Source organism: Rhinolophus sinicus, linkage group LG05 (genome assembly GCF_036562045.2).
Source record: "Rhinolophus sinicus isolate RSC01 linkage group LG05, ASM3656204v1, whole genome shotgun sequence".
Taxonomy (NCBI): domain Eukaryota; kingdom Metazoa; phylum Chordata; class Mammalia; order Chiroptera; family Rhinolophidae; genus Rhinolophus; species Rhinolophus sinicus.
In genome coordinates, this window is record NC_133755.1 from 20,952,435 (window position 1) to 20,971,619 (window position 19,185).

General features: G+C 45.9%; 1 protein-coding gene across 2 annotated transcripts in view; it reads right to left on the reverse strand.

The window, feature by feature from the left end:
• Positions 1-6,370: 6,370 nt before the first annotated feature.
• XDH (xanthine dehydrogenase) overlaps positions 6,371-19,185 on the reverse strand; it is a 55,190-nt gene continuing 42,375 nt past the window's right edge. For both annotated transcript variants that reach the window (XM_074331854.1, XM_074331855.1), the window contains exons 27-36: positions 18,486-18,567; positions 17,855-17,950; positions 17,017-17,145; positions 16,265-16,339; positions 14,426-14,478; positions 12,527-12,641; positions 11,729-11,794; positions 10,507-10,695; positions 9,021-9,197; positions 6,371-7,899 (exon numbers count right to left, since the gene is read on the reverse strand). In XM_074331854.1, coding sequence (XP_074187955.1) covers positions 7,849-7,899; positions 9,021-9,197; positions 10,507-10,695; positions 11,729-11,794; positions 12,527-12,641; positions 14,426-14,478; positions 16,265-16,339; positions 17,017-17,145; positions 17,855-17,950; positions 18,486-18,567 — 1,033 coding nt within the window. In that variant the 3' untranslated portion in view covers positions 6,371-7,848. The remainder of the gene's footprint in view (positions 7,900-9,020; positions 9,198-10,506; positions 10,696-11,728; positions 11,795-12,526; positions 12,642-14,425; positions 14,479-16,264; positions 16,340-17,016; positions 17,146-17,854; positions 17,951-18,485; positions 18,568-19,185) is intronic.

Below are 19,185 nucleotides of genomic sequence, written 5' to 3' on the forward strand. Positions count from 1 at the left end.
TTTTAAAAGAAAAGAATGGAAAAAGCATACACATCCGTTAGTATGGGGATTAAAAATAATGTTGTCATGTACATATAAAAAAACACAATATCACAACAGATAAGTGACTGAACTAGACCAAATGGGCCAAGATGGATACCTACTAAAAGCATAATGTTGAACAGAAAAAGAAGTTGCAGAAGGATATCACCATATGATATCAGGGGTGTAGATTTCTTTTTGCAAAGGAAAAATATACATACACAAAAACTTAAAAACCATAATAAACAGTGCAATAAATTTTCACAAAGTGACAATGCCTTTGTAACCAGCATCGTGATTAAGAAATGGAACATTACCAACCATCCCAGAAGACCCCTCCTCCTCTCCTCCTGGTACTATATCCCTCCAGAGGTAACTATTATCGTAATCTCTACCCTCAAGATTAGTTTTGCCTATTTCTGATATTTACGTACATGGGATGATACACACAAAAACTGTGTACTCATTTGTGTCTGGCTTGTTTGATCCCATATCATGTTTGTGGGTACATCCTATTGAAACATGTAGCTATGTTGATTCATTCTCTTTGCTGTGCTAGGATTCTAATGTATGATGCCACGATTCATTTATGCACTTTACTGGTGATCTACATTTGGGACTTGTTTTAGTTTGCGGCTATTACATATTATATACGCATGCATTTCTCTTGGAAATATGCTCAGCTATTGCTGGGTTGGAGGTATGCATACTTTCAGCTTTAGTAGAGACTCCCAAAGAGTTTTCCAAATTGGTTTTACCAACTTACTTCCTTAGCAGTGTAGGAGAGTGCCACGAACTCTGCATTTTATTCACACTGGATTTTTCAGCCTTTTTAATTTTAGCCATTCTGGTAGCTGATGGGTGTGAATTTTAGAACACATTCAGACACAAGTGCTATGCATTACCTATGGATATAGGTATACACAGTAAAATTTAAAACCAGGAATGGGGAGGAAAGACACCAAGCTTGGAATATTGATTACCTCGAGACAAACAGGAAAATCTGAGGATGGGGGATAAAATGGAAGGCTTCAACTGTCCTTACATGAACTTTTAAACGTAGGACACATATATGGGCAAGAAAACATTTTTAGAACTGGGTGGAAAGTATATATGTGTCTTTCATTTTTCTCCATATGACTACTGTTTATACATACTATAATTAATTTTTTTTTATTTAAGAAAAGGTTCTTAAAGGAAAAGTAGTTCCCTCCACAGGGAAGCAAAAGAATCCACAGTATATCTGGTTATAAACACAATAGACAACACATGACTAATAGACCAGAAATCCTACTTCTGAGTATAATTGTCTTGATACATAGAAATGTTTTAAGAAACTATACTACAAAATAAATAATTATGTGGGTCTAATAAAGACTAGAAACAAATATCAAAGTTGAGTGTCACCATTTATAACATTTTTGCAGGGAGGATAATTCACTATGCTGGGGTGGCTGTTTCATTAGTGTGCATTTAGAAGTAAGAATTTTTAGACATGACTTGAACTACGAGATTTCTATTCCATACAGAGATTGCTATCACACACTTGCTACATAGGACTGATACTATGACGATAAAATGAAACAGCAAGGTCAGTAGTAAAAACAAGTCAGGTTTTAATTCTGCCACTGCCACCGCCCGAGCCCTCGGTCGCTTCCCTGATATCGAGATTGTAGGATAGATCAGGGTTTCTCAAACTCAGCACTGTTGACTTTTGGGATGAATAATTCTTTGCTTCGTGTTAACGTTACAACACTGACGATAAGTCTTACTATCCTCCTTTTACAAATGAGGAAGGCCTGGGAGGCCTTTGGTAAAGGCCTGGAGGACAGCTGGGCCTGATGAGCCTTTTCCCCAGTCTCCTCTGTGCCACTTCACCAGCTGCGGGGAGCTGACAGCCCGCCTTCCTCCCTAGCCCCGTGTGCTGGGAAAATCACATTTGTATGAGGAGCTGAGACATGCTAATCAATCATTTTTTGTCATTTGTGCCAAAATATAATAATATGAGCTAGTCTTACCTGTTTAAGACCACAGCTTTCTGTGTGCTGCCAGTTCCGCATCACTCCAAATCTCATTACACTCGGTCGAAGTTTGATTCATTCTTGCATCTTCCTTCCCACCTGTGTTTTGGACAGCTTCTCTGATGTCTTCGTTGTCTGTCTTCTTTGAGGCACGGTCAAAGGCCTGGAAATGACAGCTGTGCACTCTTCAAAGGGTTTTTTTTAAACCTGTTCTCTCTTTCAATCCTCACGACAGTCTAGCAGGTAGGTATGATAATCCATGCCTATTTTGCAGATGGAAAGACTGAGGTTCAGAGGAGCTCAGTGACTTCTCTGAGAAAAGAGGGGAAGCAGAGGGGCTTGGCCAGCCCCACACTGTTATACACAGTTCCTAAATAATCAGGTGTAGGCTGATGGGGGGTTGTCTGCCACTGCCCCAGAGCAGGAAGTCAGGCCAGCCTCAGTGGGAAAAAGGAAAAGCAGCGCCCCTCTAGAATGTCATGCAGCCAAGAGGACCACTGGAAATACGCCACCTCGTGGGAGGAAGAACACAGGGCAAATGCACAGGCCAATTTAATATTCATCAAAGCTCCAAGGTTAGGACAATTGGCTGCACCGGGGAAGGAACCTGATCTCCACCCCCACTAGGATGTGTTGAAGGTGGGGAGGTGAGCGGGATGACAGGGGAGCAAGCCACATTCTGCTTAGACTCTCAGAAATGTGCGCTGTGCTCCCAAGGTGGATGCAGGAGCATGTCAGAACAATGGGAGCAGTCTGGGCACCACTGTTCTCATACCCTTCCCCCCAACAATCAGGGCTCTATCTCAGGAAAGGGATTCTTGGTCTAACTCTCAGTCTGTCACAAAAGCACACCACAGAGCTCTGCTACCTCCTTCCCTGCTGAAAGGTGTGTGGGGGTGGGGAGGGGCAATGTCAGGGTGGCACAGGGGAGGCAGGGCAAGGGTGCTTGAGTATTTCTCATAGGCCACGGGAGCAAGCTGACCTGAGCCTATTTTGGTCACTGGGCATAAGATTGTCCCTTCCTCTGTTGAGGTTACATCACCCCTTCCAGACAGTCCTCTGGAGTGTCTCCCTCCATTGTGGCCACACAGGTATCCTTGCCCTGACACTGGGGGAAGTGCAGCTCAGTCTTGTTCCCTTCGTGTCACTGCCTTGCGGCCTCGGGCTGATCCAACCAGTTTCACAAGCAGCTCTCATGGGTTTCCAGGTGGGAATTCTCGCCCATTCTCAGGAATGTTTTTTGTTTTCCCATTCCTGAATCCCGAGATATAAAATGTTTTCTGTTCTCTACGATGAATCCTTTCCACAAAGTGACGGCCAATACTACCAATCACCTGGGTTCAAGGAACCAATCTTCTCGATTTCTCCACCAACTTTTCTTGGGATTCGGGAACGGAAAAGCAAAAAAAAATCCCAAGAATGTGCGGGAATTCCTGCCAGAAACCCCAGTGATAAATAGGAAAAAATGTCTAAGAGATACATTGTCAGTAGTATGTTTATTTCCCATTTTGTGTATTACTGGGTTCAAGAAGCCGATATTCCCCAATTTCCTGACCAACTTTTCTCGGGTTTCCGGAAAGTGAAAGCAAAAAATCATTCCTGAGAACGGGCAGGAATTCCCACCTGGAAACCCTACTTTGGGTTTCTGAGTGGTCCACTTGAAAGTCTCCCTCTAATGGCCTGGTGGGAGAGACTCTCCCCCACAACACACACACAATCTCTTCTCCCTCTCCCTCTCCCTCCTCCCTCTCCCTCCTCCCTCCTCCCTCCCTCCCTCCTCTCTCTCTCTCTCTCTCTCCCCGTCTCTCCCCCCCCACTTTGGCACGTAGGATGTACAACTTGCTAGCTTCACAGAAATCCTGTCTCTCCAATCTCTCAAACTCTATATTTCAATCCTTTATTCCCTTGAGGTAGGTGATGAGTTAAGGTGACAAAATCAGTTTCTAGCCACGCCCTCCACAGATCTTGCACAGACTTAGCACCTCACTTTGCAATGGGGGAATGTTTTGCACTTACTATATAGCACTCACCTGTGAGGCTGAAGAAAGGATCCCATTTTAGCTCCCTGTGCTGGGAGCTTAGGCAAGAGTCAGGCCTATACGCCTCCTTTCCAGTGTTCCTCTTGGACCCCAAGCTCTCCATACCATCTTCCCAACCAGCATAACTAGATTTCTGTCCTATCTTCTAGCAATCTGACCCAATTGCGTAAGAGAAGTTTCACTTGAGGAATGGATGTGTGATTTAGAGTCCAGTTTAAAGAGTCTAGACCTGGAGTCACGCAACTTTGTCATAAGCCTCTCTGTCTCACTAAAGGGCTGAGGGACCATAAAGCAGTCAGTTACCCTACCTGTGCTTATGTTAATCAGTTCCTAAACAAAGAGCTTGAACTTGATGGTCCCCAAGGTCCTTCCAGCTCTGGGATGCTGAGTTGGTCTGGGGGATTGTGCAAGGTCAGGGCCGGTCCAGTTGCAGGGCAGAGATGATGCCAAAAACCCTTGGAGCGGGGCCTAACATCTCTACTCCCATCCGTGGGCTGCTTGGTTTCAGGTGACAAAGTTGTCATAGGATCTGTCTGCTACCATAGAGACAAGTACTTCCCCAGTTCAGGACATAGACAAATCAAAAGGGGACCCCAGAGACACGTCAAACCTTAGCAGGTCCAGGAAGTTGCATGTTCCGATAGCCTTATCCCAGGATCTAAAGCAGGCAGCCAATGGAATCGTTTGTAGGCTCCCCATCAGCTAAAGTGTTGTGCAGGAAACCTTCTCGCTATGCCATTTGTTGTGCGGGGTACCCTGCTCGCTGAGCCATTTGTCGTGGCAGGTGGGGTCTCCCCTCCTGCTCCCCACATGAAAATGCAGGATATGGCTAAGACGAAAAGGAACACCCACAGAGCCATAGATAGGGATGTCATACCACTATAATCTCATTGGAGGCACTATAGTCTCATTGGAGGCTGGATCCACATGACCTGCAACCTGCTGTCCACTTCTCTGCCTGCCAACCAACCAACCAACCAACGTAGCCACGGCAGTTACAACGGTGGCTAATTGGCTAACTGGTTACAGCTGACGGCCAACTAGCCACAGCTGATGGCCATCTACTACCTGAGTCAGCACCTTTCCACGTGAGTCCAAGAGCCTGGAAACTGCTCTCTGGAAATCTATCCGCACATAAAGATAAAAATGTCATGGGCCCAGGGATGTTCCCAGTCATAAATCAATCAACTGGGACTATTTCTGTCATCCCTGGCTCAGGGCTCCTCCTCTGACTTCCATCCATCCTGTCCTCCCCGCCCTGGACTCCCAGGCACCTCAGTTCTGAACTAGGAGGAGGTTCATCCTCCCGCTTTGGACAAAAGTTCAGCGCTTGGCCACACCAATGTCAGAATACCAGTACCCCTGCCTACAGGTGAACAGATAGGCATTCGGGAGCCTCCACCAGCCTCTGGGAGGCTGCTTAGCAGGAGTCCACTCTGACAGGCTGATCAACTCCGGGTGCTCCCAGGTAACCTGGCCTGCGTGGACAAGCTGCAGCCCATGGGCTGTGGGGTTTTTCTAGGCATAAACGTCCCTGAGTAAGCCTCCTGCCTGGCGGTGGGTAGTGCTTGTCCTTCATGTTGTTCCAGAGATTCAAGTCCCAGCTCTTCAGCCTACTGGGAGGATTAAATGAGACCCTGGAAGCAACGCACTAAATTTGGCACCTGGCAAGTTGCAGACACTCAATTAGACTTGCCCCCTCCTCCCCCAATAGCCATTATCAGGGCCTCAGACTCCCACAGCTGCCTCATCTCTTCAGAAAGCTCCCTTGAGGAGATTTTTCGTCAGTCTGATAACCTAGGTCAGCTTCAAATCCAGTTCCTGGAGAGACCTATGAAGACATTTTGTTGACTCTGAGATCCTAAATTTGTTCCCCAGTAACTAACCACTGATGATACTGCTGGGCCAGCAGACTGTGGTCTCATATTCAGTCTCCCACCGCCCTCTGCAGGTTCCCCTGTGATACTGCAGGCAGTGTTGGCTGCATCCTTGTGACCAAGCACCCTCACTCCATAAACTGAGAGTTTACAGATAAAGACAGCAGGGCAAGGCCAGGTGTCTGAAGAGGACAGCGCCTCAGCATAACACGGTGATTTCCAGTCCACAGAGCACTTACCCGTTTGATTTTTCATGACCACTCTGCCTTGCCTCTGTCCCTAAGTTGAGAAGGTTATTCAGTCACTGTTCAGCCCTTATAATCTCACTCACTAACAACAGCTGACACATCTCAGTCTCAGGGTATGGCCTAGAACATTCCAGAAAATCATTTGAAACAGTCGTGTGTGGATATCAATGTAATACTGGTTTTATTTCTAAAGCTCTTCAATTTTAATCGTGCTGTGTAAAATACTCTGAGGAAGGGAATTTTGTAAGAAAATGTGCGTGTTAGGTGTGTGCATTATCTAGAAATGAAGGCTGGCTAAGAAATGGCAGATATTAATGTTTGGAGTGGTCATGACTAATAAGCATTTCTCATGTGCCAACCAGCTATTAGTGACATCAAACCCCAGGCTCAGCTTCATGGTTTCCACTATCCTCCACGACCGCGTCTGGCAGAAGGTGCAGGTTTTATACTATGAAGGCACATGACAATGTCCCATCGTCCACCCAGTATCACAATATGATGAAATCACTTTTGGGGCAACTACAGGGGATGTTTCCCTTTCTCCTGTCCTCTTTACCAACCTCAGGAGCTTGGAGGAATCTTAGCAGAGTTCATTAGGACCAGAAATTACATCACAGGAAGGGAGCCAAGACGTTAATAGCTATAAATCCCTTATATAACTGGAGTTTTCAGCTCATGTGTTTATAGACTTTGAGAGCTGGAGAAAACCTAAGAGATTATTCCAGTCCAACCCTTTTATTTTGCAGTAAAATGAAGCACAGAAAAGAGAAGTGGCAGTCCTAGGACACACAGATAGGGACACTGCTGTGATGAGATCCCAGGTTCCTTGATTCTTTTTCCTGTTTGATCTTGATTTGGTGGCATCATTTTTAGATGGAAATTACTCTGGCTTCAAATAAAGATTTTTAAAACTAATCTTTTCTTCTTCTTCGTCTCCTTCTCCTTCTTTTTTGAAATGCAAAAAGAGGAGGAAGAAGAAAACTAGCACATTGTAGGTGCTCAATAATTGAGTTGGTTGGCTTTTGGTTATGGAATAATCTTACTTTATGTCACGTAACAAGACTGGATCCAACTAACCTTGAATTTGTTTCATTCTTTATCCTCTCCAATGACCAAAGGTGGTTGGAGGTTTGAATCTCATCCCACTGTCCCATTGGAAATTTTAGTGTAGATCTGAAGTTATCATATGACATTCATTGGTTTGAAGGAATGGCTTTCTGCAGAAGGCACATGGATTTAAAGTAACTTTGGTTGAAGCTTACGGAGGTCTGTGGGAGTCCTCTCTGAAGTACAGACAGTATCAGCACTTGAGATTCTACAGGCTGCCCACTGAGTTAGGACACAGCACAAACACTTCCTAAACCTATTTCAGATACATGATTAAAACAGACATGAAACGACCCTAATTGCACATTAGTCACTTGGAAGTGGCTGACACTTCTGAATCTGCTTATTGTTATGTGTGCAAATCATAATTTTGATCAAAATCTTCCAATGCATTTAGTTTTCTTCCAATCACCATCCTGATGAATCACAGTGTTGTCATCACAGAACTTTTGTAGATTCGTGTTCTGCAAGGCGTGTTCCATAATTCGTGGAAATCCTCAGGCAGCATGAGAAGACTCTGCTGGGGGCTTTCTCTTCAGACCCTCACAGACCAGGGTTTACAGTTTTCTGGTACATCAGTGACACACTGCGGAGGAACAACAGAGAACTCACTGCCAGGGTGTTCCCATAACGTGGAACACAGTGCCCGCTCCCACACTCTCACATACATGCCACCTCCCACCACTGCCAACCAGCATTCCAACACTAAATACCACTCTGCTGTCCCAGCTATTGGGAATGCCCCCAGGGCAGAACCCCTAATTTCCTAGTCATTCATTTGTTTTTATTGAGCACTTTCCATACGGCAGGCACTTACCCTCCCCATCTCTGGAACACTTTAGGTCTGTGAGTACCCTCTTCACCTCCAAACCCAAAAGGCCTACCGAATTTCCCACCAAACTCTCAGAAGAAATCCAGCTTGGGTATCAGGAAGCACCTGGTTTTGCTGCCTCAACAGAGGCTGCTGTTGCAAAGGCGACTGGAGAGTCCTGTGTGTGCAGGGCCCATTTCAGCACAACTCAGAGGCTGGGCTGGTTCTGAGGTGCCAGCAGTGGAAGAAACTATCCTAGCATGGTCTGCTTTTGCCAGGTATTGCCCACCTGAAGTATCACATAAAGCATTCCCAGAATGATTCCAGCCACCATGCAATTCCTGTAACATTCTGCCTCATACACCTCCAAAGTAGTAACCAGTCACCATGTAATGTGATCATCTGGTTTCCCAAAAGGCTGCCAAGTCTTCAAAGGCACCTGTGAGACCCCAGTATCAGCACAGCACATGGCAATCACATGACAAATGTGGGCCATTTAATTAATTAATTAGTTCCTCTCCATCTCCATAGGAGCTCACACGTTGTCTTAACAAAGAGAGGTCTCAAAATAACATGCTAGTGATGGACACTAAAGAGTACACTCTTCTGGATGTTTACCCATCACCCTCGTCATCATGGAAAACAATAAAATCCGTGGACGATTGACCAATTTCCTCTAAGGGAGCCCAGCTCCCAGCTGCAGCATGAAGGGCGTTTCTTGTTATTTTCCTGCAAGTTCAAGGGGTGTGTCTCAACCATAGAGTGGAAGCCGGCATTGACCCACGGCTGCCCAGTTCAAAGAGAGCCTAATATCTCACTCTCCACTCTGTAGAAGCTTCTACATTCACAGGCTCACTCCCCTGCCCGACTGAGTGGACACTCGAGGGACATCATACCAGGGTGGTGAACTTGTCTATGCAGGCATTGCGGATCTTCTCCGGGGTGGCAGGGCTGTCTAGCCGGAAAAGCTCCTTCATACCATGATCTGTGTGCTGAGCTCGAGCTGCACGGATGGCATCCTTGATGGCAAAGAAGATGGAGGCGGCCAGGAAGAGGGGTGGCTCCCCAACAGCCTGAGTGGACAGAGCAGGGGACATGGAATCAGAGAGAGGAGCCCCAACCTCCACAGCAGGAGGGCTGGTGATGCCGGGGAACACCAGTGACCAACACTAATGGGCCAGAGTTCATCAGGGGCCAAGAACGGTAAATCTAGTAGATGACTCAACCTCATTGGCATATTTCTTTTAATTCTTATTATGTGATTTTTTTTGTCTGATGACACTGTACAAGTATAATGTACCATTAATAGTGATACAAATAATATTTTATAGATTAAAAAACATCTGACGTGAATTTTAACTCTTTGCTCACAGTTATAAGCCTAGGGAATAATCTTCTTGCAACTCTGACACGACAATTTACAGGCACTATAACTAAATATACTTGTAGCATCTGCTGGGATATAGGAATCACGAAAGACAGGAATTGAAACATTTTCTAAAAGAGGTGGTTTTGTCCCCCAAAGCATAGATCAGATGCTTCCTGTATCAGAATCACTAGGGACACTTGTTAAACATGCATGTTCCAGGGCCCTGGCCCGATGCCAGATCTACTGAATCAAAATTTCTAGGGGTGGGACCACAGCACTGCATTATTATCATGAGCCCCAGTGAATCCGATGCATATAAAAATGTCAGGGAGCCAATGGCAGGGATCAAAATGGTAGGGGATCAAAAAGGGTCCCAGACTCTCCCACACTAACGTAACCCATGAAATGAGCAAATGAGTGGGTTTCATTGCTTACAAGTGGTTATCTGTCTTCCTTATTAGACATAGACTTCATCAATCAGCTTAATTGATTTTCAACCTTTTTTTCATACTTATTGGGGACATGGAGGAAAGAGGATGGTTACCATCCTTAAGGCACGCTGATGAAGTCTTATGGTCAGGTGGCAGACTGAAGGAGGTGAAAGGGGGTGCGTGCAGGTGTTACCCCATCAGCAGTGAATATGCTGGTTCTAGTGGGATGACAGGGGTGCTGTACCTGTGAGATCATCTCTAGGACCAAGCATCAGTGACACACACCTGAGACATGGGTGTAGGTCACGATGTGACCGACAGGATTGAATTCAGGAACTCCTGAGAGTACCCAAAGGAGCTGGTTTCAACCACACAGTGGTGGTGTCACCCTCAACCCAGGTCCCTGGTTGTCAGGCACGATTGCGCCCCTCTCCTCTGCCGTCATGAAACTAGCATCAAGCCCTCTTCTGTCTTTCAGATGAGCCCCCTGTAGACCCACATGGTGGGTGGCTGAAGCCCCTGTCACCACCCGTGGCCTCCTAAGTGCAGACCAGAGGCAGCACAGACCCAGGACGACAGTACCTTGGATGCATAGATGGCCTTCTTGTTGGGGCTGTCACGGAGCAGGGACACTCTGAACTCGATGGGGATGTTCCCAAACCGAGGGATCTTATAGGTGCTGGGGCCGCGGGTGAGCAGGCTCCCTTCGGGAGAGTAGTGCAGCTCCTCTATGGTGAAGAGGCCCATGCCCTGGACAAATGCCCCTTCCACCTGCAAGGCAGAAGGAGACAGTGACTAGCCTGCCTCCTCCTCCCCAGGGACAGGTACTGCTTCCCCCAATGGGCACCACGCCCCACCCTGAGTGGGGCCTGGAAAGAAGCTGAAAACAGCCCTACACTGCTTACCTGGCTCCCGCCCCACCTGGGAAAACCTCTCTAGGCCTTGGCCAGACATTAGCATAGGCAGAGCACAGGCATTAACACGGAAGGTCAATTTGAGAACTCGTCCGAGACTCCAGGAGGCATAATGTGCCATTAGGACCTGCCACAGGGCATGTGGAGATGTCCCTCCCATGTTGTCACTGGAGAAATGGCAGCCCCATTTCTAAGTGTCCCTTGGGGCCGCACACTTCCCCTGTGTGCTAAGTAGGACCATGTACTCTAGACCAGGTGTCTGTGTACTCAGTAATTGTCCACTTTGGAAAAGTACAATGTATATTTTCTACCAGATGCTCGGTACTGCAGTCCTGGATTCCTCCCTCTGTCTCCTCCTGTTCCACCTGCTCTACCCAATATTCCCATATTTTCCTAAAGAGATTTTCCTTGGCCCATCATCCTTTACTCCTCTTGCTCAAACCTGTCTTTCTTTTGCCCCCAAGTGCCCTCCTTTACGCCATGCTTGAGTACACTGCTGTCCTGGTGGAAGAGGAATGAGGAAGGAGAAAACTCCTCTGACCTCAGACCCCACTGCCTGCACATCGACCCCGAACTCAATCTCCATCCAGACTGTGCTCCTTCCCCTCCGTGCCTGTGTGTGCGCGCACCCAGTATTTTCCCCATTGATCTCATTCTCCGAGGTGTGAGTGCTCTCTCCAAGTCAATCCACGTTCATTTGTCTTCTGCCTCAAGAGTTGGGTGGGCTCTCAACCATCTAAATCCCACTCTGAGGGAGACTCGGTTGGTACGATGTTCACACCCACTGACAAATGACATTGGACAAGATGCTGTGGCTGGTGACCCGAGAAGGGGGATGGGGCCCATCAGTGGCCAAGTCCATCATCACCCAGGTCCCCCATGGGCCTCACCTGTCCGATATCGATGGCAGGGTTCAGACTGCAGCCGACGTCCATGACAATGTCTGTGCGAATGTTCTACAGAGGACAAGAAATTAAAAGCAGTTGGAGAAGAAAGGGATGTGTGGACTGATAGCTGGGTCTCGTGATCCTCTAACAATGAAGTGATAAGTGATAAGCCACATAGGACTTTCACACGTGGGACACCCCGGGCACACTCAGGCGGGAGTGCTCATGCCACAGCTGTCTCACTGGTGTCTCACTGCTGAAGTTTGAGTCCTTAGCAGCGGGGGAGGGGACAGGAGTGGCAATGCTCTCTCATAATCTGAAATAACTGTGCACAGTTATAACACCCACATCTGGGTAGAGCTCGAAGGAAGCGGTCGGCCAACTACATTCCATGGACTAAATCCAGCCCGTCCACTTTTTAAGGCCTGTGAGCTACTGATGGTTTTTACGTTACTAAACGTCCAACAAAAATAAAAAGAGGAATATGTGGACATGTGGAAACTACATGAAATTCACACTCAGTGTGCATCACTAACTATTTTATGGGAACACAACCACACTCATTTGTTTCCATATGTCTATGGCTGTTTCTACGCTGCAGCAATAGAGCTGAGGCAGTGTCTTTGTGGCCCAGAAAGCCTAAAGATTTCACTCTCTGGTCCTTTATGGGAAGTTTGCCAAGCTATGACGTATGGCATTATTTTCCACACAGAAAGTTTGTCTCTATCAGCCATTGGTATTGCAGTTCAACTGTTTCTCTTTTCTTTCCCCCTCATCACTAAAGTTTTGCAAACTTCTTACCTTATGATCCCCTGTTAAGCAGTCAATTTCCACTTCAGAACAAGCCACCCCGAAACTAAAGTAGTGGAAGGGAGTTCCTGAGTTGGTCTCAAAGCTGTAGCCAATATTGGGTATGCTGGGGGAGAAAAGAGAAAATACTGCACATGTATTAAGATGAACATGACCCCCCCCATACACACACACACACACACACACACACACACACACTTGTCCTACACAGTCTTCAGACCCCAATCGTTTTTATTCAGCCGTTCTTCAAATAAGTCCATGATTTTAATATTTAGTCCTGTTAATGAAACCCAGGCATTCCAGAGCACTGTATGTCTTATCTCTGTTCTGTTTGGCCAGTGGCCCTCACTGACTCATTCTGTACCGCCAAGAAATGTTTAGTGTCAGCGTGCTGACCTCTAGTGATAGAAACAGAGGTGACAGAATTTTCTGAGCACACGAAGCACATGAAAGTCACACCCCAAAGGCTCTACTGAACTAACCACAATTTCTCTTGTGCAGACTCTTGAACTGTTCACACAGGTTCACCTGCCCATGGGGTTCCTCACCTTTCTCAAGTCTCCACCTTGAGATTGACAAGATCAGTATCTCATGCCAGCCTACGGGCATCTTTAGGCAGCCACTTGCCTCATTACTCCTTCTACTGGCGCCTTGGAAATTTGAATAAATGCTTTGAGGAAAGTGTTACTAATAAAAGCAGATGTCCTCTTACACATTTTTTCTTTTTCAATCCTAAGTATTACATATAATTCCAACTTTGCATGAGTCGTATATAGATAGGTGCATGTGTGTGTGTGAGCATGTTCACATCCAGTGTTTATACTACTCTGTGCCTCACATTACAGACAAGTCGTTTGAGCTGATGTTACCCGAATCTGCAGGAAAACAAAACCAATACAGGGATGAGGGAGAAGGCTTCTCCTAGAAGAAACCACCACCTTCTTTGACCTCTGACTTCACCATCTTCATCTGGGTGTTTCCATTTTGGAGTTTTATGAACTCCAAAAATGAAATGGGAACTTATGAGAAAATCTACACTAGTTTGTGTTTGTGTAGGTCAGATAATATATAACCAAGAGAGCAGTGGCAAAACATCACCTTGCCTAAAACGTGTGTGTGTGTGTGTGTGTGTGTGTGTGTGTGTATTATATTCATACAAGACCTTTTAAACCACACATTGAACTATTTTCCAAATCTATTGATATGTGAAAGAAAAGGTCATAAATTTCCCAGAAAAAGCTAAAACATGTGGCTGACAGTAAATATGGTCGTATTTTTTTATAGCTTCTAAATCAGATGAGCATGGTCTCTAGCTCTTCATATCACTAATGAAATTTAAACTTGCAGAAGATGTGGGCTCTTTTCTAAATCTCACTTGAAGTTCTGATGAATTCTGCGTTTTATAACAAGACCACATGCTCTAAGTCTTCCTCTCTTTCTTTTGAAGGAAAGCCTCCATAAAGAAACGCAACACATTGTACAAAGTAACTCACATGGGTAACTCAGCACACTGGACACCCTGGTTCTAACAGGAGAGCAATGATGGAGGAATGGTTGGTAATTGTCTCACTCTGCCATAAATGAGGAAACAGGTTCAGAGGAAATCACTGATTTCCCCAAGGGTAATAGTACACTAAGACCAGAGCTAGAACACAGGTCTTCTGATATGGCAGCTCATGCTTTTGTCTCCCTGGCACACAGTTTTGTAATCCCATGTATTTTAGAACTTCTTTACATTGAAATTAGGAGAAGTCCATTGAAGACATAAGAGTTTGGGTTCCATGGTTCTCTCCTGACCACAGGATGACAGAATTCAGTGCTGGAGGGGACCTGGGAGGTTGTTAGGAAGACAGCACATTGTGAGATGGGTGACATCAGCACCAGACTTACTTGTAAAACCCAGTAGCAGACAAGCTCACTGGATATTCATAGGCAGCTTTAACCTGAGGATAAGAAATGACCATTAAGAAGGGGTAAGCATGATTTCTAGAAACACTGACCTGGCATTAAGCTTTCATCAGCTCATCCTGCTCATCTGGAAGTTGATCAACACTTTACTAGTGACTGTCACTTCTGTACCTTACGTCCCATGCTCACTGCCAGCCCCTGCACCAGGCCCTTGACATCCGAAGCTCGGGGTGCTATTGGAGCCTCTAACTGGTCTTACCGCCTCAATTTGCCTCCCCCAACTGCTGTGCAGCCAGACCAGCCAGAGTGGTCACCTTGCCATACCATACTGCCCAGGCCACTCTATTCCTATTAATATGTTATCCATCCATCTATCCATCCATCCATCCTAACTCCTTAACTACATAATAAGTTTTTTGGGGTATCCCAACCACTAGCACAGCACTAAGATTTATTTTGTTGTTGATATTTTGCATCACGATCACTGTCAATTACCAAGGACTTTACTATGTACCAGACGTTATTAAGTACTTTGCATATATCATCTTAGTTAATATTCAGTACAATCCTACAAGATCAGTATGTTATTATCATCATTTTGCAGATGAGGAAATGGTGGTTTAGAGCAAATTTCTCTAGGAGCCTCACCATAGGTATAGGGTATCATATATATATATATGGTGGTTGTGATGGTAGTAATGGCTTGTTTTTCAGTATGGTACAGACACAGGTGAGATTTGATGCCTGCCTGTCATCTCCTGACCCCACCCTTTTGATCGTGGCCTTTTTTGAGGTTATCTGCTTATAAGGAACACTGGACTATATGGAAAATAGTTGAGGACAAAGCTCAGATCAACAGATTGTAAACGCTGTTGTTGAAAACACTGACATTGACCTCCATATCCATGCTAAAATCCCAGCTACCAAAATCAACCTCCACTCATGTGGTGTTTGTGAGTGTGGTGCCTGTGAGTGTAAAAAGGGAAGTAGACATCTCAGGAGGCAGAGAAATATGAGTGGGTCTGAGAGAAAAAAAGCTTAATTTCTTTGAATCTACTGAGGGAGATTGTACTCTCCTAGCTGGTTCGTGTGCAGTCACTTTTAATGAATTACCACTATGCCCAGTTCTCCCACTCCAACACCGGGGGATGGTGAAGCAGGGCTGCCATTGATATTTCCGTTTCTTGGAGAAGCTGAAGTCTCCCACCTGAGAGAGACTTCCTTGTAGCTTCCCTCTGAGGTTTCTCACTTGCAGGCTTCTGATCCAGAAATCAGAGAACTGGGCTCATTTCATTAGGAAAGCTTGTTCTATCACTACTAAAATCACAGGAATGATATAAACTCTTGGGGAATGTTTTTTTCCCTGTGCCCTCACAGATGGAATCTTAGTAGTACCAGACTTCAGAGCTGGGTAAGGGAAGAAGAAACTTCTAAGAGATGGAGGTTTGAAAGAAAAACAGGTCTGTCAAGACTATGGATGAATGGGGCATAAGACCAGGCCTGAGTGAGCCAAGAATTCACAGTGAGGTCTGTTCAACAGTCACCTTTGTCTTTTTAGGTTCAGGGCAGCCAAATCCCCAATTCCCACAAGGCTATCAAAAGCCTGCATCAAAAATATTCCTCAAGTGACTTCCCACAAGTATGACAACTATAGAGAAAGGGGTCCAACATTTACCTGTCCTGTGAAAGCATACAGTTCCCTCAAGTTGTCTCTGCCTGTGTGATTAGATCATGATCTCTTCTCGCTCAGGGTGGGGACAGAGACCCTGCTTTTAATTTTCCTTGCATTTGCAAAAGCCACTTGGATCAGCTCAGACTTACCCAGTCTTCCCAGGAGCCACTGGGATTATTTTTCTTGAAGGGTTCCAGCCTTTTCAGGATGGTCTGACAAGCTTCCTAGAGAATACAACCAGCGCACAACAACTAAATCAAACCTCTACATTTCCCAGTTCAGGCCAAACCCTCAGAGCCTCAGAAAGGCCATCTCCAAGTAATGCTGTGCCCAAGGTGCCACTCAAATAGCCTTGCCACCCCCTAAGGAATGACTGAGGTTAGGGGTGGGGCCACAGGATCCGGCTAAAGGGATGGCCACTGGCCTCTGCGTGGAGAGCACTTCCTGACCCAGTTCTTAGGCTGACAGAAGGTGAAATGTTTGAGGGATGCCTAAGGAGGTGCCTTCTCCCATCAAACTCCTTCGTTTGATTACATCCCCCTTGTAGGAGGAGAAGCAAGGGGGTCTGACCTGGCTGACCCCACAATCAATTTTCAATTTCAGTCCATTTTCTTCTGGCCAATTCTCACACCGGGGAGTGTACCTTCCCAGAACCCCCTGTGTTTTCACCAACTCTCAACTCCCTCCTACACTCATTCTTCCTGATATTGATGGAATGATTATGGTTCTTGGGCCTGTCTTCTAGCTCCACATTTGTAGGAGCAGCGTTCTCCTGGACACGAGAGCCAAAGGCATGGCCACAGCCAGAGTCCCCAAGGACCATTCCAGCTCCTATCCTGGGGACTCTGGGCCCAAAGACCTGGGCTGGTCCTCAGCTCTGCCGCTTCCTGAGGCTCCTTACATAGATGGCCTGTCCGTAGATGTCACTGTTGACAGAGGCAGCTGTGGGAGAGGTGTTGGGCACCGTATTAGTGCTTGTCTCGCTGATGTAAATCTTAGAGATGGGGATTTTCAGAGCTGTGCTCGCCACCTGCAAAGAGAGATGACATCATTGTCTAGGGAAGGGATGAGCATGAGGCTTGACTGACTTATTCCCCAAGGGAGGATTCAGGTTCACTATTACAGGCAAGAAAATAATGTTGTAAACTATAATTCTACTGAGACTGGAATGTTCTCACATCTGTCTGAATTTAAAATAGCACGTTATGGAATGGTTTGGTTGGATAAAACCTCATAAACCTCATGATGATTAAAAGTGCTTTTTAATCGCTTCTCGGCCTTTTGGCTAAGATCAAGTGTAAAAGTGCTTTTTACCTTTTAACGTTAACCTCATTTTGAAACTGCAGTATGGCCTGTCTCCATGAGCCAAGCAGGTGTGCCAACGCTAATCCAGCTCCACCATCCTAGCCCCATTGTGAGGAGTCTCACATGTGTGCGGAACTAGCTACCTTTATGCACACAGCAAACACACCTTATACACAATCAAAGAGCCTGGGAATATTGTAATGAGAGTGACCTCAGAGATCACCTGTTCGGCCCATTTGCAAAGATCAGGAAACTAAGGTCACGTAGGTAGAAAACTTGCCCAAGGTCACATGTAAATGAGCAGCAGAGCCAGGGCCACAGCCTAGGCCTGCTTCTGCTTCTGGTATGTCCCATCGTTCAGTTTCCCACAGCACCCACCCTCACACAGACACCATGGTGCCCAAGAGGACTCCCACAGTCCCCTGGCTGCTCACCTGGACCATCTTGGTGTGAAGGCCTTGGCCCATCTCAGTGCCGCCATGAGTCAGCAGTACAGAGCCATCTGTGTACACGTGAATCAGGGCTCCTGCCTAAGGGAAGAGAAGGGTGCCAGACACAAAATTCAGTAAATCCTAGCTCAGCTTAAGGCTTGACACCAAAAATACTGGAGCCCAGGAAAAAGAGATCCAGCAGAAACATTTTGGATACAATCCCAAGACAAAAATTAAAGCAGTATCTATCTCAAGATTTCATTATATAGCTGTCCAGGGGTTTGCAAAATTTTTTCATCTCTCTCTGCCTCCCATCCTCAGAGGGAGGGAGGTCACATATCTTTGTCCTCACTCTGTAGGGAAGAATGAAGATCAGAAAGCACAGTAACTGTCCATGGTCCTGCAATCAGGAAGGACAAGAACAAGAATTTGACCCCAGATCTCTGAGTCTCATGCTGCTTTCACTGTCTCAAAACATACTGGACAAATAGGGAAATGCAAATCCTACTTTTATTTAAACAGCAAAGAGCTTCTCCAGTCAGCTCTGTTTCCAGTGACAGTGGGATTTCCCTTGCAAAGGGGGAAATGGAGTCCCAGTCTAGTGGAGATGGACAGAATTATACAAAGCAATTACCTGATTCATATAATGACTTGTGTAGCTTATTCCAAACTTGGTAGGAATTATGCACAGTCCTCTCTTTTTCCAATAATTCTCCCTGGAGAAAAAGGAACATTCTCATAAAATGTTTTCTACATATTTATTTCAGATTGGCCATATTTTCAGTCAACATCTTTGTAAGATTGGAACAAAGCATTCTAGAAGCTGCCCAAACAGTCATTGTCATAACTGAGTTGTGCCCCAATTGTGTAGACAAAATGAGAAGGGTAGGAATTTGGGTTCTGGGTCCCACATACCAGCTGGAGCAGGGCCTACCCCTGAGCATCTTGACTTTAAAGTATCATCACTTTTCTTCCACAAGTGGAATTCAGATTAGGTCAGCGTGCCCTGGTGACCTCGGACTGTGATTGTCCCAAGGAGGAACTGTGGCTTGCTGATGATAATAACACCTTCTCTGTGCTTTATATTGCTTTTCCAAGTAACTCAGTGAGGAACACAAAGCCAGCACAATTAACCCTACTTTGTAGATGATGACATGAGGCCCAAGGAGATGGAACGACTGCCAAGGTGACATTTACAGATTAGTGTCAGAAGCAGGAGCACAACTGGCATCCTAGTCCTTGGCTGGTGTTCTCTAGGACACAACATGCCCAGAAAGCAATGTGTAAAGATGAACCACACGGATACGCTTGATGCTGAGTGCAGGCTGTGAGCC